Genomic DNA, 27822 nt, shown 5'->3' on the forward strand with positions numbered 1-27822 from the left:
CCTCTGACCAACGCCCCTTTCCCATCCCCAGCGCACCTGGCGAGCCGGTGACCGAGGGAGCGTTCTCGGGAATGGCGTTTACAGGGAGGCGATGCAGCATTTGTGAGTTGTGGGGGGTGCGCAGAATGCACCAGCCCGTTTGTCTCTGCGAGTATCTGGGAGGAAATAAATAAATAGACACCAAACCTCCCTCGTTCTCGGCATTCCCTGGAATGTGACCCTGCTCCGCCAGCACCGCCCAGCACAGAATCCGAACACAACTCCTGCAACCCACCTGCAGCAACAAACCAGGCCACGCTGAGTGCAAGTCTCCAGTCCCACTCCCAACGGATCGGGTAGTGCTCGTGAATTATATAATACATACTCCTTGGCAGAGACCCACAGTCCATTTCCCGCAAGTGTCTCTGCATTGGAAATGACTAGAGAGAGAACAGCCACAAAGGGGTGCGTGACCGGGTGGGGTCATTTATGCGGGGATGCCCTGTTCACACCTGTGCACCATTGAACTGTTCACTCCACCGGCTCCCCAGAGGGGCTTTAGAAGTCGGAGAGTTCGGGTTAGTGGCAGCTGAACAGAGTCAGGGACATTCGCGTGACAGGTTAGGAGAGAGACAAGGTCACTTCTGCAACATTAGCAACCAGGGTCGCCGATTTCCTACTTGCCGTGTGTGTGCTGGGAAGAATGTGCAGCAGCATCTGCCCCCCACCCCCCACCCCGCCCGCACACAGAGCCGGAGGGAGCGACACGGGCTGGGCGTTGGGAGGGGCCATGGGACGAGAGGACGTAAATAATCTCTGCTGGAGAGGAAACAAAACCTCTGCCACAGGTGCCCTGAACCGGCAGATTCCTAAGCGCGTGTCCTTGCAATGACAGGGGGACATGGACATGCGGTTACTTCTCCGGAGAGGAAGCAAAGGCGGTGCCCGGAGCGGGATTTGAACCCACGGCTGAGTTCGGAGACCAGAACACCCATGAGGAGACAGAGAGGCCCTGGAGTGGGCCGCTTTGTTAGATCACTCCCCGCCCTGACAGCGGCCCGGGCAGTTTCTTTCGACCTTCGTTTTCCTAAATGTTTGCGTTACTCGGGGGTGGCCAACATCCAAGCCAGGCCCAGAGCTGCGTGGGGGTGGGGAGCTTGCAGCTTGGACCACAACTTCCCAGAGGGTCGGAGAACCACGCGGTTTCGGTCAGACCATTGTCCTACCGACAAGAGAGATACAAAGGAACAGAAACAAGCAACGAGCCCAACCCAGCAAGGAAATAAACTGATGATGCTTTACGGGGATGATAAACTGAATCTCGAGGGCAAGTTTCAAAGCGGAGAAAACACAACCCCCAGCATCAGACACTGCCCCGCTTTACAGATTCTGACAGGGTTAGCTTTTGGGGAAATCTATCTCACAGTATTTATCTGCAACGCGTACAGAATAGATAAGAACTGTTTCTCTCGATTTAATCCTGTATTCCTGGAACAAATTATCTTTTTTTTTTCAACAACAATATCAGGGGAAAGCGCGCACGCAGTCCCCCACTACCACAAATTGTGCAGTCGAGTTTTCTCTACTTGAGAAAATCGCAGGGGTCAGCGCACCCGTAGTGCAATGGATGGGCCTCACCCTGGGAAAACCACCTTCCTGAGCGTGGTATTTCCCCTGCCAGGTAAGTATAAACTCTTGTCCCAGAGCCCCCGCCAGCCCTCAAGCGCCCCGAACTCTCACATCACGGTGGCTCCCACCTCCACCTCCAAACAACCCCGCCGGCACCGCTTCCCGCTGCTGCCAGCTGCCCCACCCCTGTCCCCAGACCCCACCCAGAGCCCCGCTTGCAAATTAGAGCCCCGCTCGTCAGCCCGCTCCCACTCCCACAGTGCTCCGCTCGCACACACATCTGCATACGTGCACACGCGGCTCCGCCCTTCCGGATGGGCCACGCCCCTGACTGCCCTTGGTCCACACTCTCCAGTCCAGCCAGACCCGGCTCTTCAGCTGCTCAGCGCCCGATAGACAGAGCCCAGGCCCCTCTCTCAAGTGCTGCCCGAGGGGCGGGGGGTTAAGGGAAAGTAGCAGGGCGGGGGACAAAGGGGCGCAGCAGGAGAGGATGCACCTGGCCACACGCCCGGGCGCTCACTGTCACCGGCGGGGAAGCCACGTGGCCGCAGGTTTCCCGCCGGTGTGGTCCTGTCCCCTCCCCGGAACGAACCACTAGAGGAGCAGATGGAGCCGGGGGCGTGTTGCTCTGCTGCTCCCGCCGGGGCCAGTGAGTGGTGTTTGAAAGACGGAACCAATCGATGCGGTTGCCCCTTTGGAAATATAAATATTCACAAGTTGGGGCGAGTCTCAGCTCTGCAGCTCCGGCCCATGAGCAGGGAGGGGGCTGCACTGGGGGTGGGGCTCACAGGGTCCCTGAGGACGGGGACACCCCTGGCTCTGGCAGGAGGCTGGGAATGAATCCCCGGTCCAGCACGGACCCGCCCCATTGCCCTGTGCAGGGACAGAAAGAAACACTGTCCGGCAGGTGCAACCAGAGGGAGACGGGGCCCCTCGCGCCTGGCTTCGCTCCCTGGGATCCCTTTAGCTTCACTGAGAGGAGCCGTTTGCAGAGGCTGCCGCGCTCGGCCAGGCAATGGAGTCAGGACATGAAAGAGTTAATCCTCAACATCAGAGTGTTGTATCCTGCCTGGCCTTCGCTCAGCGCGCCCAGGCCGGGCTGTTCGGCGCGTGTCTCTGCTGCCCCCGTGCGGCAGACGCGGGAAGTTCCGCAGCTCTGGTTTGTGTACGAGCAGCCGCAGGGTTCGTGTCGCTGTGTATCTCGCACAGTAATAGCGGGCGGTGTCCTCGGGCTTCAGGCCGGTCATTTGCAGGTGCAGCAGGTTGTTGGGATTGTCCCTGGAGATGGTGAAGCGGCCCTTGAAGGCCTGGGCGTAATTGATGGAAGATGAACTTGGATTTATTTCCCCGATCCACTCCAGCCCCTTCCCCGGAGCCTGACGGACCCAGCTCATCCAGTAGCTGCTGAAGGTGAAGCCGGAGGCTTTGCAGGAGAGGCGCAGAGAGTCTCCGGGCTTCTTCACATCCCCTCCGGACTCCACCAGCTCCTGGGACCGGGCACCTGCGAATAAAGGGATAAGAACCGTTAAAAAAAAAACCAATAATTGTCTGGGCTTCTGGCTCTGTCATTTCATCAGGGGCACAAAATACCTTCCAAAGCTGCTGCAAGGAAAACAGCTGTGACCCAAAGTCTCATTGTCCCTGGTCCTGGAGGGGGAGGTTCTCAGGGAACTGGCTGGTCACTGCCCAGACCCAGGGGGCTACGGATTGTTCTTGCGGGTGCAGTCTGGGCAAAAGGGGGGACAGATTTAAACAGGAAACTCACTCCCTTATTTGCATATCCCCTCCCTGCGACACATAAAACCTTCTCACTGAACGAGCCCAATTCACCTCCGCAGAGATGCAGAAGGGAGCAAGCCAGGATCACTCAGCGGGCAGGGCGCTCACCTGTTACCCTGCAGGTCCAGGCTCGATTCCCTGCTCTGGCCCAGACTCCCTGTGTCGCCCAAAGCAAGGCGCCTGGGCCCTATCTGAAACACCCAGGCGCCCAACTCCTATACACTGATGCCAGAACACCCCGATACAAGGTCCTGGCGGAACCGCCCCCGCTGGAGAAGACGCAAGGACACCCCAGCCCCTCGTACCGCTCAGGGGATGGTAGCAGGGAGGGGATAGGGATGGTTGGATTGAACCAGCCTGCACAAGGCGGAGGGCGAGGACTTTCCCCTTCTGCGTGGCGACACGCGACTTGTTTGTGTCAGTGTGAAGAAGAGGGGCCAGAGGCGGAGCCTTGTCTGGCTGAGAGGAGACCCGGAACTTTCACGGGTCTCTGAGCCGGGCCATACTCATGGGCCCGTCAGGCCGCCGGGGCCCTGAGCCAGGCACATACACTGGAGCTTTGAGAGCAACAATCCCGAATAAAGGCAATGGAGAGTCACAGCCAGAGCCCCGCCCCCAGTGTGACCAATGGCCCAGTCCCCAGTGTCTCCGCACTGTTGAAAACCCGCCTCCCTCCCTAGTGCAGGCCCGGCTCTGCCCTGTCACTGTGTGTCCGGGGCAGCACTAGGGGGCGCTGTCTGCAGCTGTCAGCGAGCGGAGCTGCAGCGAGACCTGGGTCCTGGCGGTGTCTGCAGAGACGGTGACTCGGCCTTGGAGGGCGGGGGCGGAGTTCGTGTTCCTGCTGCTCGGTCTGTACCACGTGCACCCCGCCCAGTCCACCCCTTCCCCACGGCTGCCGGACCCAGCCCCAGGCGGCGCTGGCGGTGCAAACCGCGTCTCCGGAGATGCTGCAAGTGAGTGTCAGGGACTCCCCGGGCTTTGCCGCTCCCGGCCCCTTTCCTTCAGCTGCACTTGGAAAGGGCCTGAAGGTAGGAATAAGAGATCCTCCGGAAAAGGGCTTTATTCCGGAGGATCACGCCAGTCTAGACGCTTTTTTGCTGGCTTTTCCCCAAGCCGGAAAAAAAGCGGCGGACATGTTTATTTAAATCCGCGGGGGATATTTAAATCTCCCGCGGATTTCCCTATGCTGACTTACCTGATTTGCATCCCTTTTCCGGAATTTGTGGCCAGTCTAGACGTAGCCGAGGGGAACAGCCTGAGCTGAGGGCTGAGGATTTAAGGGGGGAGAGGGGAGATAGATTCCCTGACGCAAAGGGTCTGAGGCATCCTGACCCTGACTCCTGTAGCCACATTAGGTCTGTGCTGTGCTGTATCCTGGAGAAGCAATAAACCCTCCTCTCTACTCTACTGGCTGGTGGAGTCTGTTCTGGTTGCTACGGGGCTGCAGTATTGTGGGGAACCCTGACGCGGTGCTACAGTGTTGCACCCCCAGGGGTGGTGCACCCCAGGTTAAGAACCCTGCTCTAAATAATTAATGAAGCAAATCATCCAGTTCAGTCCAGCTCTGACACTCATACCAACAACCCACAGAACTCAGCTGCTGCCAGCCGAGTGTCACGTCTGGGCCTGGTACCCAGCACAGTGAGTTCCAGCCCGGGGACTCGTTAGCAATGGCAAAGTTTTAATTAATCCCAAGGCCCCTTGAATGCCATGGAGTGCTGGGCTGGGACTGGGGATAACACATCGACAGAGATTAATCACTACATCTGCCCCCGCATCCCAGCTCCCAAGCGAGGTGCCCACCAGGGAAGGGCAGGGAAAGAAACCAATTAGCAAAATCTCTGGGGGCCTTATTAGACCTGCAGGGCTGGGACACCAGCAAACGGCTGGATGAGCTCACTGGTGGAACCCCCAAATGTAGGGGCCTGTCCCGCTCCCCTCCCTCTGTGCGGTGTCTGTGGCTTTGTATCCATTACACGGCGTCCCCCCATGGAGCCAACCCCAGGGTGCAGGTGCACAGTGCATGTGTCTGGCGAGGCCTGTGCCCACCCCACTGCCCTGGCTAGGGAGGGAGCAGGTTTCCTTGAGTCCAATCAGCCATAACGCGCTAAGGGCCCTTCCTCCTGGATCCTGGCGGTGCAAAGGGGAGGGGAACAGAACCCGCCCATGGCTCGGGAAGATGCGGAGCGACGTCTCTCCCAGTGAAGATGGGGTGGAGGTGGAGAACCCTTCCCCCGATGGGTCACTCAGACACAAGCTCTGCAAGGCCGGTCTGGCTTGCTCTGTGTCTGCTCAGAACAAGAGTGTCAGGGTCTGCTGGGGGAGGTTGGGGGAGGGGCGGCTGTCCTGCCCAAAATGGCTCAGTTCTTTACACTATTCAGCATCTCTGCTGTCCTGCCACAAGGGCTGTGCCATATTGTACGGGATGGTTGGTTTCTCCACCTGCACAGCGGGGGATGTCACCCCCACCCGTCCCCACCCCGCTGCACGAACACATCCCTGTGCGCACAGAGAGGGGCCGGGGAACAGGCGGACACACACCCAGGGGAAAGCTCAGCTGGACTCAGGCCTCCAGCCCAACCTCTGGCCCAGCTCCCTGCTATTTCACCCCATGAGGGGATTCTCTGGCTTGTGCCACAGGAGGGCAGAGCCCAGACGAGCATCAATGTCCCAACCCCCTTAACAGTGCAGGGTGTAGAACAGGCATCTCATGGCTTCGTCCTCTGCTGGAAAATTACACGGCTCCTTCAGTCCCAATGGTGTTTCTCCTGACTCACACCCATGCGCAGGGTGGGCAGAAACAGCCCCGGTGAACCCAACGGGACCCCCAGGAGTCAGGCCAGGGGGCCGACAGCAGAATCCAGGCCCGGTGGAGCTGGGGATTGGGCCCTGCTGGCTCCATGCCCGGACAGTAGTTACCGGTCTGAGTGCCTGGCCCCGGGGGTGTCTGGGCATCTCCAAAGCGAGGCCGAAACTCTGTTACTTAGCGACTCTGCCGAGGGCTCAACCAGGAGCCCAGTGGGGTTCAAAGCTGGTCCCGAGGGCCCCAGAGGGGATTTAAGGCCCAGGCAGAGCCAGGAGACTGTAGGAAGCTTTGGGCTCGGAAGCAGCACGGGGCGAGACTCAGGGGCAGCCCTGGCCAGGTTGGCAGTGGATTAGGGTGGGTCCTGGGTGGGTCCCAGCTGCTGTGGCAGAGGGACACTGGGCAGGGATGGGAAGGACACGGGATTGGGACACAGGAGTCCCGGCCGGGGCAGAAGGGAAGAATCCCAGTCAGCTGGAGCTGCCTCTGCCCATGCAGCCAGTGTAAGGCACCTGCTTTGGTACCGATCCACTCGTGCTGCCCTCAGTCTTCACCTGTCTGTGGCCTGGCCCCACCGCACCCCCAGGGCTTGTCAGCCAGGGGTGTCCTGTAGAGAACCATCCACCCAGCTCCCTGGCCCTTGTCTGGGCAGCGCCTGCCTCAGGGCTGCATCTCTGTGTCACTGATCTCTCTCTCCTCGTCGGCCATAACCCCACCACCAGCCTCTGCCCTGCAGCCCTGGCTCCCGCCTGGGGAATCTCCCTGCGAAACGCCACCAGACACTTCACCATCGCCCCTCAAATCTCACTGTAAAATTCCCATCCGGGGTGACATCTGCACAGCCCAGCCTGCCGACCGCAGCCAAGCAGATGAGAAGCTGGAGCGGGGGTGGTGGTGCCTGGAACAATGTCTATAGTGAGGGTGGGGGGAGAGGGCTGAGACATACTGAACCAAACTGAGAACCTGTGTATGACAGGAACCACATTAACTTAGCGTCTCTCTCAGCAGCCCTGGATTCAGCCCCCCCTGGCTGGGCTGCCCCCTTTTCCTTCTCCCTCCAACCCCAAAATAGCCCCACGACTCCCGTCTTTCCCACATTCATCACTTTGCATCTCTGAGGCCACATCCCTGCTCACTCCATCCCTTCCCCATCCTCCCTCACTTGCACCAGTCTGGGGCAGAGGGTTGGGTGCAGGCTCTAGTCTTGGATTAAGGGATTTGGAGCATGAGAGGGGCTCTGAGCTGAGTTTGGGGCAGGCAGTTGGGGTACTGGAGGGGTTCTAGGTGCAGGCTCTGGGTGGGTGTTTGGATGCAGGGGTGCTCGGGGCTAGAGCAGGGACTTAGGGTGCAGGGGGGTGGTTCACGACTCGGGTAGGCCTACAGGATGTGGGCTCTGACTGGGCACCACTTACCTCAGGTGGCTCCCGGGTGGTGGTGCAGTGGGTCTAAGGCAGCCTCACCCCTGCCCTAGCCCTGCACCACTCCCAAAAGCAGTCAGCAAACTCCCTTCCAAGTCCTATTGTGCCCCCCGCCCTGCTCTGTGGAGATCGGATACAGGGTGGGAGACAGGGCACCGTGACATCAGCGCCCTCCTCTCCCTCCCCTGCCCTGCACAGCGAGCAGGAGGCTCCCGGTTGTGGGAGGAGGCAGCTCCAAGGCAAAGGGCAGGAGATGCGCAGCAGTGGGGGGAGGGGCAGCTGAAGCGCCGGCACTTGATAGTCTCTGGGCCAAATCAGTCAGGATCCCCTGTCAGAGGCTCCAAGATCTACAACTAGATCCCAATCTACTGGCTGGTGGCCACTGTCCTAAACAATCCCTCCGCTGCGCACCAGGGCCAGCCCTCTGCAGGGAGGTCCCAGAGGGGCAGCTCTGTTGCTCTGTGTCTGCAAAAATGAGGAGCCCTGAGGCACCTTGAAGTCCGGCCGATTTATTAGGGAATAAGCTTTTGAGGCAAAAACCACTTCATCAAACACATGCAGCCCTTGTGGGTGTTTTCACTGTCAAACATTGGATTGGAGAAGATGCCGTTGTACCTTAGGGCTTGGCTGTAGACAAAGGGTCTTATGATGTGTCCTGGATGGAAGCTAGAGGCATGTAGGTAAGGAGAGAGGTCACAAGGTTTCCAGTGCAGGCTGGTATTTATATGACCATCATTTATTTGTTCTGGACACCAGGCATTTGAAAAAGTGATTTTTATCCCCAAAATCCAGGTATGTCTACACTGCATGACTATTTGGGGATACCAGAGGTATCCCAAAAGAGCAACCCCACATCTGAAGAAACCACCCATTTTTTCAAAATATTTTTCAAAATAATGGGTGCACTACTTCAGAATTCCTTAAGGGATGTCTCAAAATAGGATGTTGTTTTGAAATCTGGCATTGTTTAAATGAGACAAATTTCAAAATAAGCTATTTGCATGTCTTGTTTTGAGTTTAGAGTGCTGTGTAAATGCACCGTAAAGTGTCACTGTCTTCTAGTTTCTGAAGAGAGGGTGAGAGAGAACCACTCCCCAAAGGTTAGCCACAAACAGAAGGCTCCGTGTTACTGTGGTGAAGAGGCTTAGAGAGAAAATGCCTGAAGAAATTGTCATTGCACAAGGAGAGAAGAAGCCTGCGCAGAGCAGACCAGAAGAGATTCTCAAAGAATCGGATGATCTCCTTTGTCTGGTCTGTGTTGACTCCCCGATATCCATGGCAGGCACGTTCTCTCACCATGCTCAGCAACAGCACAGTGAGGCCAGGCCCCCAACTGGCATTACAAAGACAAGGAAAGTGATTCCTGGGGGTTGTGGATGGAAGGGGAGTATTGTAGCTAGGATATGTCGAGTCTTTTTGTTCTGTAGCTCACTGGCTGTATTTCTCTCCCTTTGCCCCAGGAATGAGATCCAAATGGGGCTGGTGAATCGCACCCAGGTGACTCATTTCATCCTCTTAGGGATCCCCAACACTGAGGGCTTCCAGACCATCCTCTTCTTCACCTTCTTAGCCTTCTACCTCTGCACCCTGCTGGGCAACCTGCTCATCTTCTCAGCCGTCCTCGCTGACCCCCACCTGCACACCCCCATGTACTTCTTCCTCTGCAACCTCGCCGTGCTGGACATTGGCATCTCTTCCATCAGCATCCCCAAATTGCTGGACAACCTCTGGGCCAACAGTAGAACCATCTCGCTGGGTGGGTGCATGGCCCAGATCTTCTTCTTCCACTTCCTGGGCAGCACTGAGTGCCTGCTCTTCACCGTCATGGCCTTTGACCGGTACGTGGCCATCTGCTACCCGCTGCGCTACCTGCTCATCATGAACCGCAAGGTGTGTGCCCTCCTGGCCACCAGCATCTGGATCGCCAGCTCCTTCCACGCCACCATCGTCACCAGCCTGACCTTCACGCTGCCCTACTGTGGGTCCAATGTGGTGGACTATTTCCTCTGTGACATCTTCACTGTGGCCAAGCTGGCCTGCGCGGACACGTACATCTTGGAGACTGTGACCTTCACCAATATTGGGGTAGTGCCCATGAGCTGCTTCCTCCTCATCCTCATGTCCTACACACGGATCATCTCCTGCATCCTGAAGATGAATTCAGGTGAAGGGTGGCACAAAGCAGCCTCCACTTGTGCCTCCCATCTGGCCGTGGTCACCATATTTTTTGGGCCCTGGACTTTGATCTTCTTTCCCCCAGAGATGAGCAAAGTGCTGGTGACCCCTGTGAACACTTTTGGCAAGCTGGTCACGCCCATGGTGAACCCGGCCATCTACACGCTGCGCAACAAGGAGGTGAAAGCAGCTCTGAGAAAACAGAGGGGGGGTCAGAGGCCTGCAGGTTGATGTTTGCAAACTCACCTATAAATACATTGGCATGGCCCATCAGTGGCTTTTGTGACTCTCCCTTCACCCATCCCAATACAGCCCTATGTATCTCCCTGGAGCTCTGTCTGTCATAGAAATGCTTCGACAATCCCAAAATGTCTGCCACGCTGCCAGGCTGATATTTTCAACCCTGCCTGAGGAACAGGCGCACCCAGTTTGCACTGGAATGAATCGGAACTGGAGCCACAAACTCTGCAGAGGTCTCTGAAAGTCTCAGTCTCATAGCACAGGTCTGTAGAGCTTGAGCTCTTTCTGTGTGTCATTATAAGGCAGGATTTCCACTGCCAGGATTCTCATGGCTGCTGTGTGAGTCCTCTCCAAGCAATCCGCTCCTGGCTTGAGTTGTGGACGCTAGACCCAAGCAGAGTATTCAACCAGTGCTGGCACCAGAGGAGGAACCGCCTCTCTACTACTCAGAAATCTTCCTTTGTGTGTCCCATGGTCACATGAGCTTTGTGGCCCCAGTTTTGTCCTGGGAGCTCTTGCTCAGCACAGTCTACAACTCTGCATTGCTGGGGGAGCTGGAAGGTGATGCCCTTGCACTGGCCCCGGGAGCCAAAGTCCAAAGAGCCACAACCCCAGACTCTGGTGCCTGGGAAAAGCAACGCGGGAATAGAAGGTCGGTTCACACAAGGTGCACAACAATTTTAAAATCAAGGCAGCTTCTGATGCTCAATGGGACACGTCCTTTGATCTCCAAGCCGTGGGGACTGGGTGGCCCTAGAATGAAAAGCAGGGACAGTTGGTGCTTATAGTGTTGGTGCTTAGAGTAACTGAAAGCCCCAGGAGTGGATGAGAGTTTTGCGAGGCCCAGGGCAGCACAATTTCATGGGGCCTCCCTTTGGAGAAAAAATTAGAAAAAAAGAGTCAAATGCACAAATTGAAGGCTATTTTCATATTAAATGTGAATTGGGTAAATTTAATAGAAACTTAATTTAGCTGGATATTTTTCATTTTAATTATATTGTAAATCATTTGTAAACAAAATTCTGCATTAATAATTAAACATTTTCATTTGTATTTAAGACTATTATAGCTGTCTAGCTCTTCTGGCAGCACATTCTTCAATTATGTCAGTAAAATCCATTTCTTTACACAGGTCATTTTCAAAAAAATTTAAAAATCCTTCTTCACAAACAAATACAACAGCAACCACATGACAAATACGTGTGACTGAGGACTACAAACATTAAGCTGTACATTCACCTGCCAACATAATTTTTAAACCCCTGCAGTACTCCTATTAATCTGCATCCTTTTAGACCTTCAGAGAAAGGTTTTCAAAATCACAAATAGCAATAAGGCTCAACTTAAATAGCCAAATTCTAATGAAAACTCAGAGCTGGAAGTCCAACTTTATCAGCTATACCTTTGAGAAAAATCTCCCATCTTTATCTATGTGACAATGTTTCATTTAAGGAACACATTTTCAGAAATATGCAAATGAACATATCACAGATTCAGCCCTGTAGGCTATCTACATATTACTTCTTAGCTGGCTACAAAGTGAGACAAAGTTTTAATGTGTTACATGCACATGCAGTATAATTATTTGCAATGTAATCTGGTGGAATATGCATTGCCTGTTGTGACGTAGTGGGGGTACCTGGCTGGTTTCTATGCTGCTGGCTCTGGGGTAACCCCCACTGGCTGTCGTGGGGACCACGACCCAGCAAAACAGGATGAGTCACTATGCAAACCAGTGGCCAGACACCCCCCATGGAGAGGAACAAAGGAAGGTGGATGCTGCCTTGGCTGGGGGGCAGGGCTGGAAGTTAGTGAGTTGGTTGCTGGCTGTCGGAGGGCATGGAGGAGAGCCTAGGGGAAGGGGCTGGAGTTTAGGGGCCCAGTCTCCTCCATCTCGAGGGGGCCTGAGGCATCCTAGCCCAGTTCCTGTAACCAGATTACATCTGTGCTGCGCTGTGCTGGAGGAGCAATAAACCACCCTCAATTCCACTGGCTGGTGCAGTCTGTTTGTGCCATTTCGGGGTGCAGGAGACGGGGAACCCCCAACGCGCCGTCACACTGGTGTCAGAAGTGGGATGCACTGCACCCCGTGGATGGAGCTTCCAGCGGTGAGCAACAAGGCGCTGTAGAAGCAAGAGCCCTGGAGCCAGGCGTGCTGGAGACAGAGCGAAGCGGTTCCTGGGAATCGTGGGGCGCTGCAGCACTAGACTGGTGAGTCTGCACCGAGGGGCCCAGCGGGCAGATGGCCTACGCCCGACTCTTGAAGGCAGAGCTGGTGGGGCTGTGCAGAGAGAGGGGCTTGCCTGTGCAGAAAGCAACCAAGGCCCAGCTGATTGCCCAGCTGGAAGAGAATGACCAGCCACAGGGCCAGGATCTTGTCCCCATGGGAAGCAGCCAGACCCCCCCTGAGAGTGTGTCAGGCTCAGAGAGGGGGAGGAGCGCTGGAACCCACCGGAGAGATGAGACAGCGTCTCCCAGGAGGCCTGCAAGCCGTAGCCCATCTAGGGCAGGGGCCAGCCCAGCGGAGCTGCGGCGCCTGGAGATCCAGCTGCGGATCAGGGAATTGGAAGTAGAGGACCGAGAGAGGGACCGCCAGGACCGAGAGAGGGAGCGCCAAGATCGAGAGAAGGAGCGCCAAGATCGAGAGAGGCAGCGACAGCATGAGCTGGCCATGGCAGAGCGGAGAACCGGCGGGGCACCGGCTGCGCCAAGTGCGGAGGGGCCCCAGGGTCCCAGGACTGCCAGATGCTTGGAGAGGCCCGTGGTGGCCCAATTGAAGGACATGGGTGACATAGACGGGTTCCTCAGTGCCTTTGAGAGGGCCTGTGGACTGCAACGGGTTCCCCCAGCTGACTGGCTGCAGGAGCTCATCCCCGCACTGAACCAGGAGGCGGCCGGAGTGCTCAGTCAGCTGGAGGACCTACAGCCAGGGGATTACAACCGAGTCAAGGAGGCCCTGCTGCACAAGTTCGGGCTGACCCCCGAGATGTACAGGAAGAAGTTCCGGGGGGTACAGAAAGGGCCACGGGAGACCTATGTGGACCTGGCCTCCCGCCTGGCGCAATACTGCCGCAAGTGGGTGTCTGGAGTCGGAGCCCAGACCGCAGAGGAGCTGCTCAAGCTGGTCATGATGGAGCAGTTCTATGAAGCGTGCCCACCCAAACTGAGGCTGTGGCTCAAGGACCGGAGACCAGAGAACCCCCAGGAGGCCGGGAGACTGGCGGATGAGTTCACGGAGAGCCGGTCCGGGTGTGAACGGGAGTCCCGGAGAGAGAGGGAACCGCGCAGAGACCGGATCTTGGCTGAGCGACGGAGGGAGTCAACTACGGGGCGAGACCAAGGAACAGGTCGTCTGTGCCCCAGAGAACCAGCCAGGGCCTGGACAGAGACAGCCCAAAGCCTAACTTGCCATCGCTGTGGGCAAAAAGGCCACAAGAGGGCTCAGTGCACCAGGTCCCAGGACCGGGGACTTTCCAGGGTTAACTGGCTGGGGCGGGAGGAAGGGCAGGCTGCCCCAGAGGCAGGGGCTGGCAGGCAAACCTCAGCTCAGAGAGAGGGGAAGGATGCTCTGTGCACCTCCCCTGGGAGGTCTGATTCTCAGGAGGCGGATTTCTCCGTGTACCGGGTGGGGGCAGGACGGCCCCTGCGGAGCGAGTGCCTCATACCCCTGGAGGTGGATGGTAGGAAGGTGACGGGCTTCTGGGACACGGGGGCGGAGGTGACTCTGGCCCGATCCGACATAGTGGCCCCGGAGCGGATACTACCCCACGCACAGCTGACCCTGAAGGGCATAGATGGGTCCCCGTTTAAGGTGCCTGTAGCCCGGGTGCATCTGAAATGGGGGGCGAAGGAAGGCCTCAAGGAAGTGGGGGTGCACCCGCACTTGCCCACCGAGGTGCTGATGGGGAATGACCTAGAGGAGTGGCCCCATGAATCCCAGCGGGCTCTAGTCACTACCTGGAGCCAGAGCCAGCGGGGGGCTGACAACATGGGTCCAGGGAAGGACTCCTGGCAGCATCCTCAGGGTCCCATCCCAGTGGACACGGGGTCCAGCCAGGCTGGGACTCCGGACCTAGGCAGAGGTGAGGGACAGGTCCCGATCCCTGCCTCAGCAGCTGAATTCCAGGCTGAGGTGCAGGCAGACCCCTCCTTGCAGAGGCTGAGGGACCAGGCTGGCCTCCATGCAGCTCAGCCCCGGGGGAGAGGTGGCCAGGAGAGATTCCTGCGGGAGCGTGGGCTCCTGTTCCGTGAGTGGCTCCCCCCCAGGAAGGCGAGGGCATGGGGTGTCCAGCGGCAGCTGGTCGTCCCCCGAAAGTATCGCCTCAAGCTGCTGTATTTGGCCCACGATTCCCCCGTTGGGGGCCACCGGGGGATCCGGAGCACCCGGCTGAGGCTGCTCCAGCACTTCTATTGGCCGGGAATCTTTACAGCCGTGCAGCGGTACTGCCGGTCCTGTGACTCCTGCCAGAGGGGCGGGAAGGCCCAAGACAGTAGGAAAGCGGCTTGGGGGTCTCTACCCCAGATAGAGGACCCTCTGGGCTGGCTGAGAGAGTTATGGGAGGGGAAGTCCTCCCTGGATGGAGCATCGGGGGTGGAAGCCGCCCTGGCTGTCCAGAGAAGGCTCGCTGGGCTCATGGCCCCGGCCCGAGAGACCCTGGCCAGAGATCAAGGCCAGTGGAAGGGTGGGTGTGACCCCCGAGGACAGGCCTGTGCCAGTCGCCCTGGAGCGGGGCGGCGAGTGGACAGAGGGAAGCCAATTCATGTGGGGCCTCGCCACGGCCGGCCCGAGTCAAGGGGAGCACCCATGTCCCCAGGGCGGGTTCCCACGCAGAGGACCCGAACTTCCCTAGGTCACGAGCGGAGTGACCCTGCTCAGTTCGCTCTCGGAGGGGGGAGAACTGTGACGTAGTGGGGGTACCTGGCTGGTTTCTATGCTGCTGGCTCTGGGGTAACCCCCACTGGCTGTCGTGGGGACCACGACCCAGCAAAACAGGATGAGTCACTATGCAAACCAGTGGCCAGACACCCCCCATGGAGAGGAACAAAGGAAGGTGGATGCTGCCTTGGCTGGGGGGCAGGGCTGGAAGTTAGTGAGTTGGTTGCTGGCTGTCGGAGGGCATGGAGGAGAGCCTAGGGGAAGGGGCTGGAGTTTAGGGGCCCAGTCTCCTCCATCTCAAGGGGGCCTGAGGCATCCTAGCCCAGTTCCTGTAACCAGATTACATCTGTGCTGCGCTGTGCTGGAGGAGCAATAAACCACCCTCAATTCCACTGGCTGGTGCAGTCTGTTTGTGCCATTTCGGGGTGCAGGAGACGGGGAACCCCCAACGCGCCGTCACACCTGTAACCTGGAGTGATTTCTATCATGAAGACCATGTAGCTCAATGAAAGAAATAGTCTGTAGAATGTAAAGGGAGCCCCTCCCCCATAGCTATTAAGCTGGATTTTTGCAGAAAAGCGCGTCTAGATTGGCACAGATGCTTTTCTGCAAAATGTTCTGAAAACTTTTCTGTTAAAAGCATTTCCAGAAAATCATGCCAATCTAGACGCAGCCCAAATGTATTTGCATATCTCCTGCCTGATAAGATACAGCAAGGCCCTTCGCGAGCTATTCCGCAGTGTGGGGAGGTGGATTAAAGGAAGAGGGAGCATCCATTGCCAGAGAAATAAGGCACGAGATAGAAAAATAGATAGGCAGGTGCTGCCATGTTCACTCAGACCAATGCTCTGTCCAGCTCTGTACCTGTCGCCATGGCCAGTACCAGAGCTGCGGGTGGAGCGCACGGTGCTGAGCCCCTCGGACAAGCCCCAGAAAAGCCCTTCCGCATGTCTGTGCTCTGGGAGCAGGGGCTGCCGGCCGCGTGCCCACCGCTGACCCAAGGGAACTGTGGGTGTTTCCCTGACAGGCTGTATAGGATTAACTCTCTGCCCCTTTGGGATTCCGTGATCCTTGATTAGGGTCAGTTGAATTCTGTTCTACTTGGGTGCAGCGCCTCCTGCTGGGGAGACCTGCGGCTGCTGCTTTGGAAAAGGGGCATTTGGTGCTCATTCCCACCTCCCAGATGTGATTTATTTCCTTTGCAGGCTGGATGAAGAAGTGGGGTTTAGAGGCAAGAGCTCAGGGCCCCTGGCTAAGGGAGGGAGGCAAAAAGATCTCGGACCACCAAAATGCAGATCTTTCTTCCGGGGCCCTTAGCCCAGGGCTGCAAGGGCCTCTCTCCATTTTGCATCTTTGAGCCTGGAAGACTCGTTCATTTACTTCATAGTAGAGAACCAAGATAAGAAAACTCTTCAAGTTACTCAGAGTGTCTGTCGTAAAAGGTCCAGCCCCCTCTCCCTTTCCCGTATACACCCCATAAATACCTGTAGCACCCCCTCTCCACCTGGTTACCTTCTTTAATACCAATCTGCTTACAGGTTATGATGGACAGGTCTGGGTTCTTCTGGATCCCGCCCCACACTCACTTAATTTTTTTCCTATAGATGTATTTGGAGGTGCCTCCATCCCCCTCACTCCTTCCTGGTAAGGTCACCAGGGCAGTTTTGGAGGGAAATTCTATCCCAGGGTAATCCCCACGTACTTGCCAGATAGTTGGAGACTCCCAGAAAATAACACAAACACATTCACTATATTAAACACAATGGCTACGTCTATACTGGCCCCTTTTCCGGAAGGGACATGTAAATTTCATGAGTCGTAGTAGGGAAATGCGCGGGGGATTTAAATATCCCCCACGGCATTTAAATAAAAATGTCCGCCGCTTTTTTCCGGCTTTTAAAAAAGCCGGAAAAGAGCGTCTACACTGGCCCCGATCCTCCGGAAAAAGTGCCCTTTGAAGTACTTTGAAGTAGGAATAAGATCCTCCGGAAAAGGGCACTTTTTCCGGAGGATCGGGGCCAATGTAGACGCTCTTTTCCGGCTTTTTTAAAAGCCGGAAAAAAGCGGCGGACATATTTTTTAAATGCCGCGGGGGATATTTAAATCCCACGCGCATTTCCCTACTACGACTCATGAAATTTACATGTCCCTTCCGGAAAAGGGGCCAGTGTAGACGAGCCCAATGGCTGTGTCTACACTGGCACCCTTTTCCGGAAAAGGGATGCTAATGAGACACTTCAGAATTGCAAATGCCCTGGGTGTTTAAATTTTCCCCGCGGCATTTGCATGAACATGGCTGCCGCTTTTTTCTGGCTCGGGGCTTTGCCGGAGAAAAGTGCCAGTCTAGACGGGATCTTTTGGAAAATAAAGCCTTTTCCGGAAGATCCCTTATTCCTGATTTTAAGTAGGAATAAGGGATCTTCCGGAAAAGGCTTATTTTCCAAAAGATCCTGTCTAGACTGGCGCTTTTCTCCGGCAAAGCCCCGAGCTGGAAAAAAGCGGCAGAAATGTTCATGCAAATGCCGTGGGGAAAATTTAAATACCCAGGGCATTTGCAATTCTGAAGTGTCTCATTAGCATCCCTTTTCTGGAAAAGGGTGCCAATGTAGACATAGCCAATTATATTAAACAGGAGACAAATATATCATAACACTATAAACACAATTTTTAGGTTCACTGGTGCCCAGAAACTGTAAGATTAGTGTCCTGTTGCTACGCTACTTTGTTGGGGTCCTTGTTGACTGATGACCACAAAATTCTTCTCTGCAGTAGTTTAGCAGTGGGGCTGACTGGGTCCAGTGCAGCCCAGAGGACTCACAAATTGTGAAAGGTGGTAAATCCCTCCACAGGTTTAATATGCAGCAGGTTATAAAATCCCCAAACAAATTCCCTGACTGACTAACTAAAAGATGATGCACTCACACACTCCAGCTATGTCTAGACTGGCAAGTTTTTCTGCAAAATCATATGATTTTGCGGAAAAACTTGCCAGCTGTCTACACTGACCATTTGAATTTCCACAAGAACACTGACGATCTCATGTAAGATCATCAGTATTCTTGCGGAAATACTGTGCTGCTCCTGTTTGGGCAAAAGCCCTCTCGCGCAAATCATTTGTGCAAGAGGGCCAGTGTAAACAGCACAGGACTGTTTTCCGCAAAAAAGCCCCGATCTCAAAAATGGTGATTTGGGGCTTTTTTGAGGAAAACCGCATCTAGATTGGCCACAGACACTTTTCCACAAAAAGTGCTTTTGCGGAAAAGCGTCCTGCCAATCTAGACACAATTTTTCCGAAAATGCTTTTAACGGAAAACTTTTCTGTTAAAAGCATTTCCGGAAAATCATGCCAGTGTAGACGTAGCCTCCATGAATGAGCCTCAGGTTCAGAGATGACTCAGTCCCTGCAGAGGGGCTGGTCTCTGCTGGCAGGGATCCTCTTCAGGCAGGAATCAGGCTGCTTCAGTCCCAGGATTTCCCTTCACCACAAAGGGATGCAGGGCTCAAGGTGTGGGTTACACAACTGCACTAAAATCCAAACTACAGTCTCATAGCCCAGCTTTCACTCACACACACACAGAGCCCATCTCTCTCTCTCTCACACACACACACAGAGGAGGCAGCAGCCCGCAACTAGCAGACAGAGCAGAGCTGACCATATGGTGACTGGTCTCACCTAGGGAGCTGGAGGGCTAACTCAGCCTGGCTGGGGAAGTTTCCCAACAAACTCTACAAACCGGGAATCAGAAGCAGAGAAGGAAACACAGCCGAGGGATCTTGCTTTCAGGTCCCTAGAGGCCAGTTCTCAGGGGGAAGCCTGCAGGCAAGCCTGGGGCTTACAAGCTCCACACACAAACTCCTGCCCTTGCCCTGGCTGGCTCCAGACTGACTCAATCAATGGCTTCTCCCCTGTCCCGAACTGCTTGGGAGGAGCATTTCACTCCCCACTGGTTGCTGGGCAGACTCTGTCCCTGGTAGGGAGGAGAAGCCAAGGCAAACTCAGTGCACCTCTCCCTGAGCTGCCCCCAGACAGAGCCCCAGGAATCTAGGTAATGCCCTCGGGGGTTCCATACCATCAGAGAATACATCCCAGAACAGGCATGTAAAACAATCTGACCCTAGATTTCCACTGTTCATTTCAGAAGGTTTGGAAGGGGACTGTCCACCCAAGTCTCCTAGGGCAGAAACTCTCATCACAGACATGTTTTTGGAACGACCCTACTAAGACTAAACGGATCGATCCCTGGTGAGGTTTGCGGGAAATCTTCCGGTCTGGGAGGCTCGGTTCCCAGTTTCTGGCTTTTTTGCTGCTTCCTATAAAGCAACGGGCTCGGGGCCGTGCTGAGGCGGCAAACTGGGCTAAAAAGGCCTGGGAGATGCCGGGGGCTGGCGATTGGTAGGGCCCCACGTTTCCGTGGCCGCTCGGGGATTACTGCAGCGTGGGAGCAGGAGGCTGGTGACACTGAGATGCCAAGAGCTCACGATCTTGCCGGCTGCTCGGTCTGAGTCCATGTCCCGCGTAGCTCCCGGCTCAGGCTCCTTGTTCCCGTGCGGCCGGGGAACGGATTATCCACCCGAGTTTGGAGGAAGCGGCTTTGGCTTGGGCAGCAGGAGCTCCGGGTTCATCCGCCCGCACCGGGTGGGAAGAGCCGTCCCGGGGGCGCACCCACAGGAAGGGACTCAGCGCTTCACTCCGCGGCAGCAGGAGGGAAAGGCGGACGGGAGAGAGCAGGGCCCGGGTGGCAGCGCTCCTGGGCTTCATTGCCCGCTCCGGGGGCTCCGGGTCACTGACCGACTGTGTCGCTCACAAGTGCTTGGGACGCGCTGTGGGATGGAGCGAGCAGCCGAGCAGAGACGCTGGGCCCTGAGGCGCTGCCCTCTGCGGTTCGCACAGGAAGCCTGGTTCTCTGTTTTTGTGCTGGCTCCCAGGGGTTTCGCCTCACTGTGTGTATCTGGCATAGTATCTGGTACAATAATACAGGGCGGTGTCTGCGGGCTGCAGGCCGCTCAGCTTCAGGAACACGTGGCCTTTGGAGTTGTCTTTGGTGATGCTGAAGCGGCTTTGGAGAGCATCGTTAAGAGCCGTCCCGCCACCCGTCCATATGGCTCCCACCCATTCCAGCCCCTTCCCCGCTGGCTGGCGAATCCAGTGAATATCGTTATCAGTGAGAGAGATTCCAGACACGGCGCAGGTCAGGGTGAGGGTCCCTCCGAGCTTCTTGACTCCCCCTCCGGACTGCACCAGGCTGATCTGGGACCAGACACCTGCAGAGAGAAGGGAAACAAGGGGGAAATACGACAGTGATTCCTGCAGGCGCAGTTTTTAAGGGACATCCGGTCCCGGCGCCCAGCTGCAGCGCAGCCCCCGCTCTTACCCACGGGGAGCAGCAGGAGGAGGGCGCTGACCAGGCTGGGGGTCATGGCTGCGGCTGGCGGCTCGTTCTCCAGGCAGGATGAGAAGCTGCAGCCCAGCGCTGGCTCTGAGCGGTGGGAGCGGCTCGCGGCCGAGCTAAGAACAGGCCCCGGGGAGCTAATTTGCATGGGCCGGGGGCGGAGCCAATAGAACGGGAGGACCCAGGCGGGATGTGACGCAGCATCGCGCTGAGCTATATAAGAGCAGGAGGGTCCGTGAGTCCAAATGCAAACAGGGAAACCTCCCTGGACGTGTCTATTGTAGCCTTCTATGGTTTGGGCAATTGAAAAAAACTCAGTGAAAGATGATGTGATCTCCCCCATAAACCCCGATTCCCCCCCCCCAAACTCTATCTAGCTATTTCTCTATCTAATCTCTCTTCCCCCCAATGCTGGGCCAATGTTCTAGACCCGCCATTAGGTCACTCGCAGATCACAGAATCGCCCCCTCCTCCCCAGGGACCCTCTCTCCGGCTCAGCGCTCCCTCGGATGCTCGCTGTGGGCCCCGCTTCCCCGCTGCCTTCCCGGGGAGGAGGGGGGAGCCTCACACTGGGCAGCGTCTGAGCATCGAGTCCCTGGGGCAGCCGCAGCTGGAGGCCGGATGCAGCTGTTCGTTCTCCCTGCGCCGGGAAACACCCGCTGGGCATCCGCTCCCTGCGCTCCCGGGGGAGCTGGGCTCAGCAGCGCCTGTCTCCGCTTCCCAGCTGGGCGCAGGGTCCGTAGAGGGGAACGACACTTCGCATCTGTTCTCATTGCGGTGGAGCGTGAGCGCCACTCCCCGGATATTCCTTCCCGCAGGGGGCGGTTTCTGCTGGAGCTCGGATTCGCTTCCCCTCGCTGTGTCCCGGCCCAGCGTTACCGGGCGGTGCCCTCGGGCTTCAGGCAGGCAGGTCACTGTGATGCAAACACGCCCGTTTGTTTCCTCGGGGGGGATTGGCAACTCCTAGGGTAGGTGAAAGGCAAACAGCGGGCAGGGAGAGGGGCAATTCCTGGATTCAAGGGAAACATCTGTTTGTATTTACATTGTTGTTCTCGTTTTGTTTTGTTTTTCCAAATCGATTCCGTGAGGGTCGCTGGGGATTTAACTGTCCCTGTAGCTCTGACCACTGCGCTGCGTTGTTTATTCACCTCGTTTTGTACCAGTCGCTGCGGTGCTCTGTGCACAAGGGCTGCGTCCGGCGCGGTGATTCGCGGCGGTGTCCGAGGCGGCCACGGAGTGGAGCTGCAGGTTTACATGGGTGAATGTCTCCCACTCATTGCAGCCGGGCCCAAGAAGCTTCCGGTCCTGGCCCAGGTGTAAAGTGATGCAGACTGGAGAGGTGAAGGGGAAAACCCTTTAATGGAAACAGAAAGGTGTGGAGGCCAGAAGGGGCTGATCCGATTGTCTGGTCTGACCTGCTGCTTAGCACCGGGCACTGAACGTCCCTCTGGGACTGTGACATGAGCCCTTAACGGACCTGTGACCTGTAGCACTGTGTGTTTCCCTAGAGCCAGTGTGGGGTGCGGATGTCTCCACTCTGCTTATTCTGGGTGGGTCTGAGAGACCCACCTCTGAGAGACGAGCTTGGGGGAGGTAAAATCTTTTACTGAGCCAACTTTTGTTGGTGACAGAGAGGAGCGCTCTGGCTAGACAGGGTTGTTTCCTGGACTTGTAGAGCAGCTCAGGGTCCCTCGAAAACGTGTCCCTCTCAGCAACAGCGCTAGTCCCACAGAAGATATCCCCTCCCGCCTTGTCTCTCTCATTTCCTGGGACCAACTGGGCTCCAGCAACCCCGCAAAAACCTCCCTCGGAAGCATCAGCCTCCGTTCGAAGTAGGACATTGGACTGGGGGGCCCTCAAGTCTGATCCGATGTCTAGTCATCACTGAGAGACGCTGTAGCGGTGCGTTGGGGTCCCCCGCCTCCTCCTGCACCCCCGTAGTGGCACGAACAGACTCCACCAGCCAGTAGAATAGAGGGAGTTTATTGCTTCTCCAGGATACAGCACAGCTCAGATGTAATCTGGTTACAGGAACTGGGGCTAGGAGGCCTCAGTGCTCCTCCCTTGAGATGGGAGGGGGTATCTGGGCCCTACAATCCCAGCCCCCCTTCCTAGCTCCTTCTCCCCTGCTTCCCAGACAGAAACTAACTCTCTTCCAGCCCTGCCCCCCAGCCAGGGGTGGCATTGGGGGGGGGGGGGGTAGCTGGTCAGACAGGTGAGAGACCCTTGCCTAGTGACTCATCCCCTGTCCTGCTCAGCCCTACAGATAGCGGCCAGTGGGGGTCATCCACGGCCCTGCATAGCAACCAGGAAGGTACGTCCACTTGCTCCTTTACAGAATGTTGGCTTCTCTCCCTCCCTCTCTGGGGAAGTGTGCACTACCGCGCCCCCTATTGGGCAGAATGATATCTGCGCCAATGGGGGGGAGGGGAGGAATATTGCATCTGTGATGATGTAAAACAGTGGTCACCAACCAGTAGATCAGGAGCTACCGGTAGATCTTGGTCCCTGTGACAGGTGATCTTGACTAATTTAGCCAAGTGGCTCTTATCTAGAGCAGCACTTCAGCTGCCCCTCTCCCCACTGCTGCACACCTCCTGTCATTTGCCTTGAAGATGCCCCCCAGGAGCCTCCCGCTTGCTGTGCAGGCCAGGGAGGGAAGAGGAAAGGGTGCTTATGGCAGGGTGTCCCCTCTCCCATGCTGTATTCTATCTCCACAGAACGGAGGTGGGGGGAGGGGCACAACAGGGCTTGGGATGGAGGGAGTTTGCTGGCTGCCTTTGGGAATGGTGCAAGGCAAGGGTAGGGATGAGCCTATCTAAGGCCCATTGCACCACCACCAAGGGGCCAACTGAGGTAAGCAGTCCAGCTGGAGCCAGCTCTGAACCCCTGCCCTTGTCATGAACCCCCTCCTGCCCCAGCCCTGAGCCCCCTGAACCCAACTTCCCTCCCAAAGCCTGCACCCTCAGCCCCCTCCTGCACCCCAACTCTCTGCCCCAGGCTCAGCTCAGAGCCCCCTCACACTCTGAATTCCCTAGCCGGGGACCAGAGCCTGTGCCCCCACTCCCTGGTGAAAGGGAGGGTGTGACGTAGTGGGGGTACTTGCTGGGCTGTGGTGACCCCTGCTGTCTGGAGCAAGACCCAGCAGGGAAAACCTCGCTAGGCAGAGGTAATGCCAAACTTGTTGAGCCAGGGGCCAGACACCCCCCATGGAGAGGAACAAAGGAAGGTGGAATGCTGCCTTGGCTTGGGGGCAGGGCTGGAAGTTGGTTAGTTGGTTGGTGGCTGTCTGTGAGGATGGATGAGACAGCCTAGGGAGAGGAGCTGGAGTTTAGGGGCCCAGTCTCCCCCCAACTCAAGGGGGCCTGAGGCATCCTAGCCCAGCTCTGTGACCAGATTACATCTGTTCTGTGCTGTATCCTGGAGAGGCAATAAACTTCCTCAATTCTACTGGCTGGTGCAGTCTGTTTGTGCCATTTCGGGGTGCAGGAGACAGGGGACCCCAACGCGCCGTCACAGAGGGAAGATGGGAGAGGGAGGGGGGATGGAACCCATTCACTTGCTGTTTGGGAACATTTCTGTGCCTTGGCTGTAGCCCTCAGCTTTCAGCATCCCCTCTCCCCACACACACACTGAAACGCCATAAGGAATCTGAATCCGAAATAAGAGAGTCCACAGGCACAAGTGGCATCCCTTTAACTAAACTGGTTTAATTTAAATCCGTGTAAACTGCTGTTCGTTGACTAGTTTCCAGGGAGCAAAGGGGTTGCTGTTTCAAGATCACCATGCCAAGATTTCCATCAATGTTTAGCACCAGCCAAAGGACTCTGTTTTGGGAGAGGGGGCGGCGAAAGGGAAACCACGCGCTGCCCCTTCATTTCCCTCTAGGGAAAATGACACGTGCGTGTTTCCCCTGGAGTAGACAGACAAATCACAGCCTCAGAGAGGCCTGAAACCCCGGCGAGAACCCGCTTCCCCTTTCTGCTGGATCCCTGCGTTGCTCTGTGTCATGGTGCCTCTCTGGCGCAGTAATAGATGGCGGTGTCCGCAGCTGTCAGCGAGCGGAGCTGCAGGGAGAAGTCGTTCTTGGAGGTGTCAGGGGAGATGGTGACCCGGCTCTGGAAGGACGAGCCGTAGTTTGTGCGCCAGGTAGAACTGCTGTAAAATCTCCGCCCCAGCCACTGCAGCCCTGTCCCGGGAGGCTGCCGGACCCAGTGCCAGCCGTGCCCAGTAGCGATGGACTGACCCGACACAGCGCAGGTCAGGGTGAGGGTCTCTCCCGGCTTCACCGCTCCAGGGCCGGACTGGACCAGCTGGATCTGGGCAGGGACAGCTGCGAAAAGGAGGAAATTTCAGGAATTCTGACGCCGTCACGGCCACCCCGGGGACTCGCCCTGCTCCGCTGAAGCGAAGGGAATTTCTCTCCCCCCCCCCCCCCCCCCCCAGTACAATAGGAGCAGGAATTTCCCTGCCGCGCCCCAGACACTCACGCGCCAGGGAGGCCAGGAGGAACAGGCAGGCGAAGAACCAGCCCATGATGCTCGGAATGAAGGAACAGACTCCCCGCAGCCGGGCCGGGCAGGGCTGTGTCTGGGCGGAGACCAAGGCCCCTAGAACCAGGGGCTGGTATTTTACCGGGAACCCCCGGGCCGGGATTTGCATGCGGGTGGCAGCCAGCGGGGGTGGGAGATGAAAGGGGCCGGTGGTTCGGGGCTAACTGGGGGAAACTCAGTGACGTGCGGCAGCTGCTGCCCTGCCCCGGGACACTAGAGAAGTGACTCGCGGATCCGTTAGGCCAGTGTCGGGCCGGGATCTCTCTGGGCCTGGCCCCTGTTACCAGGCAACACTCGGGCCTCTGGTCAGGGCGGGAGGGGAGGCTCTCGGGTCAGTGTCAGACGTAGGAAACGAAAGACCTTTATTCTGGGGAACTGGGAAATTTCCTTACATATAGTTCGGGCGGCTCCTGCTCCCAGCGACATCCAGGGTGCAGCTGCCGGATCCGGCCCCGCTCCAGTGGCTGGGATGAACATCCCCGATAAAGTGTCTCGCAGAGACCAGTGATGTCACGCTGCGTTTGTATCCGCAGGGTCCAACGTGGTTACCACTAAGAGCAGGATTGGTCCAGATGGAGAACGGGGTTGGTTCCAGTAGAGCAGGTGGGGAAATGGGTTGTCCTGCCCCCGCCCTTCCCGGCCAGGAAAACATTAGAAAGAAAGAAAGAAAGAAAATGCCTTTTTTGTGGGGCACGACCTGGAAGTGACACCCCCGGGAATCCTCCCAGCCCAGGGGCTGGACACCCGCCTGCGAGGCACAAGATCCCGCTGCGGCCCGTCTCTGGCTGGGGGCGGGGCTGAGGCCGGGCGGTGGGTTCGAGGCTGTAGGTTCCATGGGGAGCCCGGCGTTCTAAGAAGGTGCCTCAGCCCCTGGTGTGATTCGAGGCCTCAGGGCACCGGCAGCGCCAGACGCCCGAGCGCACCTGGCACCGACATTTGTCAGGAAATGCTCCCTGGGTGCCGATGTGTCTGTGTCCCAGCGAGCCCTTTGCAGCCCGGGATCCCGGCCACACGCTGCGCAGCGCCCCACAGGGCTGCACCCTCGGGAGTCCCCACCCTGTTGTGCGTCACCTGCCCCGTGGAGACACCGCTCCTGCCCAGAGACGCTGCTCACACGTAGCGGGGCAGGGAGCGCTCCGAGCTGGGGTGCGGGTAGGTTTTGGGAAAGAGACAAACTCCCAGGCTTTCCGAGTCTGGCAAATCCTTGAGGAGGGGGGAGGAGAAATCTCCCCTTTGGGGCGGGTGAGTTGGTAATTGCCAAATATTTGGCTGCTTCCTATACAAGCTGGTGTTGCCCCTGCGGGAGGCTGAAGGCTCAGCTAGGTTGGCCCTTGGGCAGAGTGTGGGGATGGCTAATAGGAGGGTCCCACATCTGCGCTGGCTGCTCAAAGCTAACAGTGATTCCCGCAGGCCAGCTGAGGGTAAAGGCTCTGGGCGGATCCCAGGCAAGGGAAGGAGTCTGGAGAGGAAGCAGGAGGAGTCTAGGTGGAAATATTCCAGCTGCCCCCGACGAAGACTACAAGGGGGTTCCAAACAGAAGCAGGTAAATTAGTGGGGTTAGGTGCATTGGTGGCTGTTTGTCAGAAACTGCAAATGGGCGTCAGGGGAGGGATCACGTGAGGATTCCCTGTTCTGTTCCCGTCCTCTGGGGCATCTGGCATTGGCCACTGTTGACAGACAGGACACTGGACTGGATGGACCTTTGGTCTGACTCAGTGCGGCCGCTCTTATTTTCACTGAGACAAACACCAACCCAGCAGCTGCTGCTCCCTGGGGCTCACAAAGCCAGACCCGTTCTCCGCCTGGAAGTTTCTGTTCAGGCTTCCCTAGGTTCCCCCTCGCTGTGTGTATCTGACGCAGCAATACAGGGCGGTGTCTGCGGAGCGCAGGCCGCTCAGCTGCAGGGACACTCGGTTTCTGGAGGTGTCCCTGGTGATGCTGAGTCGGCTTCTGAGAGCATTGTTATAAGCAGTGCCTCCATCAGCCCAGATACCGCCCACCCATTCCAGCCCTTTCCCCGCCAGCTGACAGGACCACTGCCCTCCGTAGCTAGTGAGAGAAAGAGAGAACTAGGACACGGTGCAGGTCAGTGCGAGGGTCTCTCCACACTTTTTGACTCTGCCTCTGGACTCCACCTGGCTGATCTGCAGAGGGGAAGGAAATGAAGGGACAATATCCAGCAGAAGAGTCTGTCTTTTCCTGGGGTCTCTCTTTCTGCCCTTCGTCCCCCACAAACTGGATACGATTTTGTGGTGACCTTGAGGCTTTTTTTCACTGCCTCCGCCTCCGAGAATATTTCCAAACCAACAATGAACCTCAATCTGACCTACCAGATCCCCCCTATCAACACCAAAGGAAAAATAATTCTATATGGACTCCCCCTGATGGTCGGAATTACAATCTGGATTTCTATATACAAAGCTTCCGAAACATCGTACAGACTGACATTATTCGCAAACGACAACAAGCGACACACAATCTCATCCGAGCTGAACACCATGCCATCCAGTGTCTCAAAAATAACCTGGACATTATAATCAAACCAGCTGACAAAGGGGGTGCTGTGGTCATTATGAATAAGGCCAACTATAACCAGGAGGCAACCAGACAACTCTCCAATACCACATTTCACAAACCTCTCTCCTCTGATCCCACCTCAGAATAACAAAAGAAACTACACTGTCTCCTTAAAAGCCTCCCTACAGCTACTCAGGAACAAATCCACACAGAAACACCTTCTGACCCCAGACCAATATTGTTCTATCTGCTTCCCAAAATCCATAAACCTGGACACCCGGACGTCCCATCATTTCTGGTATCGGCACACTCACTACTGGCTTATCCAGTTATGTAGACTCTCTTCTCAAACCCTACACAACCAACACCCCCAGCTATCTCCGAGACACTACTGACTTCCTAAAGAAACTACAAAACATTGATAACCTGCCCAATAACACTATCCTTGCCACAATGGATATAG

The 27822-nt window shown here is 56.6% G+C and overlaps 1 protein-coding gene, 1 long non-coding RNA gene, 1 other non-coding gene and 2 gene segments (V, D, J or C); 1 reads left to right on the forward strand and 4 right to left on the reverse strand.

The window, feature by feature from the left end:
• LOC106732485 (immunoglobulin heavy variable 4-59-like) overlaps positions 1–27822 on the reverse strand; it is a 104150-nt gene that overhangs the window by 61064 nt on the left and 15264 nt on the right.
• Positions 1505–1668, reverse strand: LOC142821390 (U1 spliceosomal RNA). Its single transcript, XR_012898164.1, has one exon. It is a non-coding gene; the product is annotated as a U1 spliceosomal RNA (small nuclear RNA).
• Positions 2520–3322, reverse strand: LOC142821188 (Ig heavy chain V region 3-like). The segment is given in 2 exon segments: positions 2520–3109; positions 3199–3322. Coding segments are annotated over 2 exon segments (510 nt in total).
• On the forward strand, positions 9082–10014 carry LOC102462315 (putative olfactory receptor 10D4). Its single transcript, XM_075911855.1, has one exon. It carries the CDS (start codon positions 9082–9084, stop codon positions 10012–10014), a length of 933 nt encoding a protein of 310 aa, XP_075767970.1.
• LOC142821347 (uncharacterized) lies at positions 23980–24882 on the reverse strand. The gene is made up of 2 exons (XR_012898146.1): positions 24780–24882; positions 23980–24622 (listed from the first exon to the last, which is right to left on the reverse strand). It is a non-coding gene; the product is annotated as an uncharacterized LOC142821347 (long non-coding RNA).

The sequence above is a fragment of the Pelodiscus sinensis genome, chromosome 30 (genome assembly GCF_049634645.1).
Source record: "Pelodiscus sinensis isolate JC-2024 chromosome 30, ASM4963464v1, whole genome shotgun sequence".
NCBI classification, from domain to species: Eukaryota; Metazoa; Chordata; order Testudines; family Trionychidae; genus Pelodiscus; species Pelodiscus sinensis.

Bases quoted from the DNA above. Each gene is read 5' to 3' on its own strand.
- LOC102462315 (XM_075911855.1), top strand. From the start codon at position 9,082: ATGGGGCTGGTGAATCGCACCCAGGTGACTCATTTCATCCTCTTAGGG.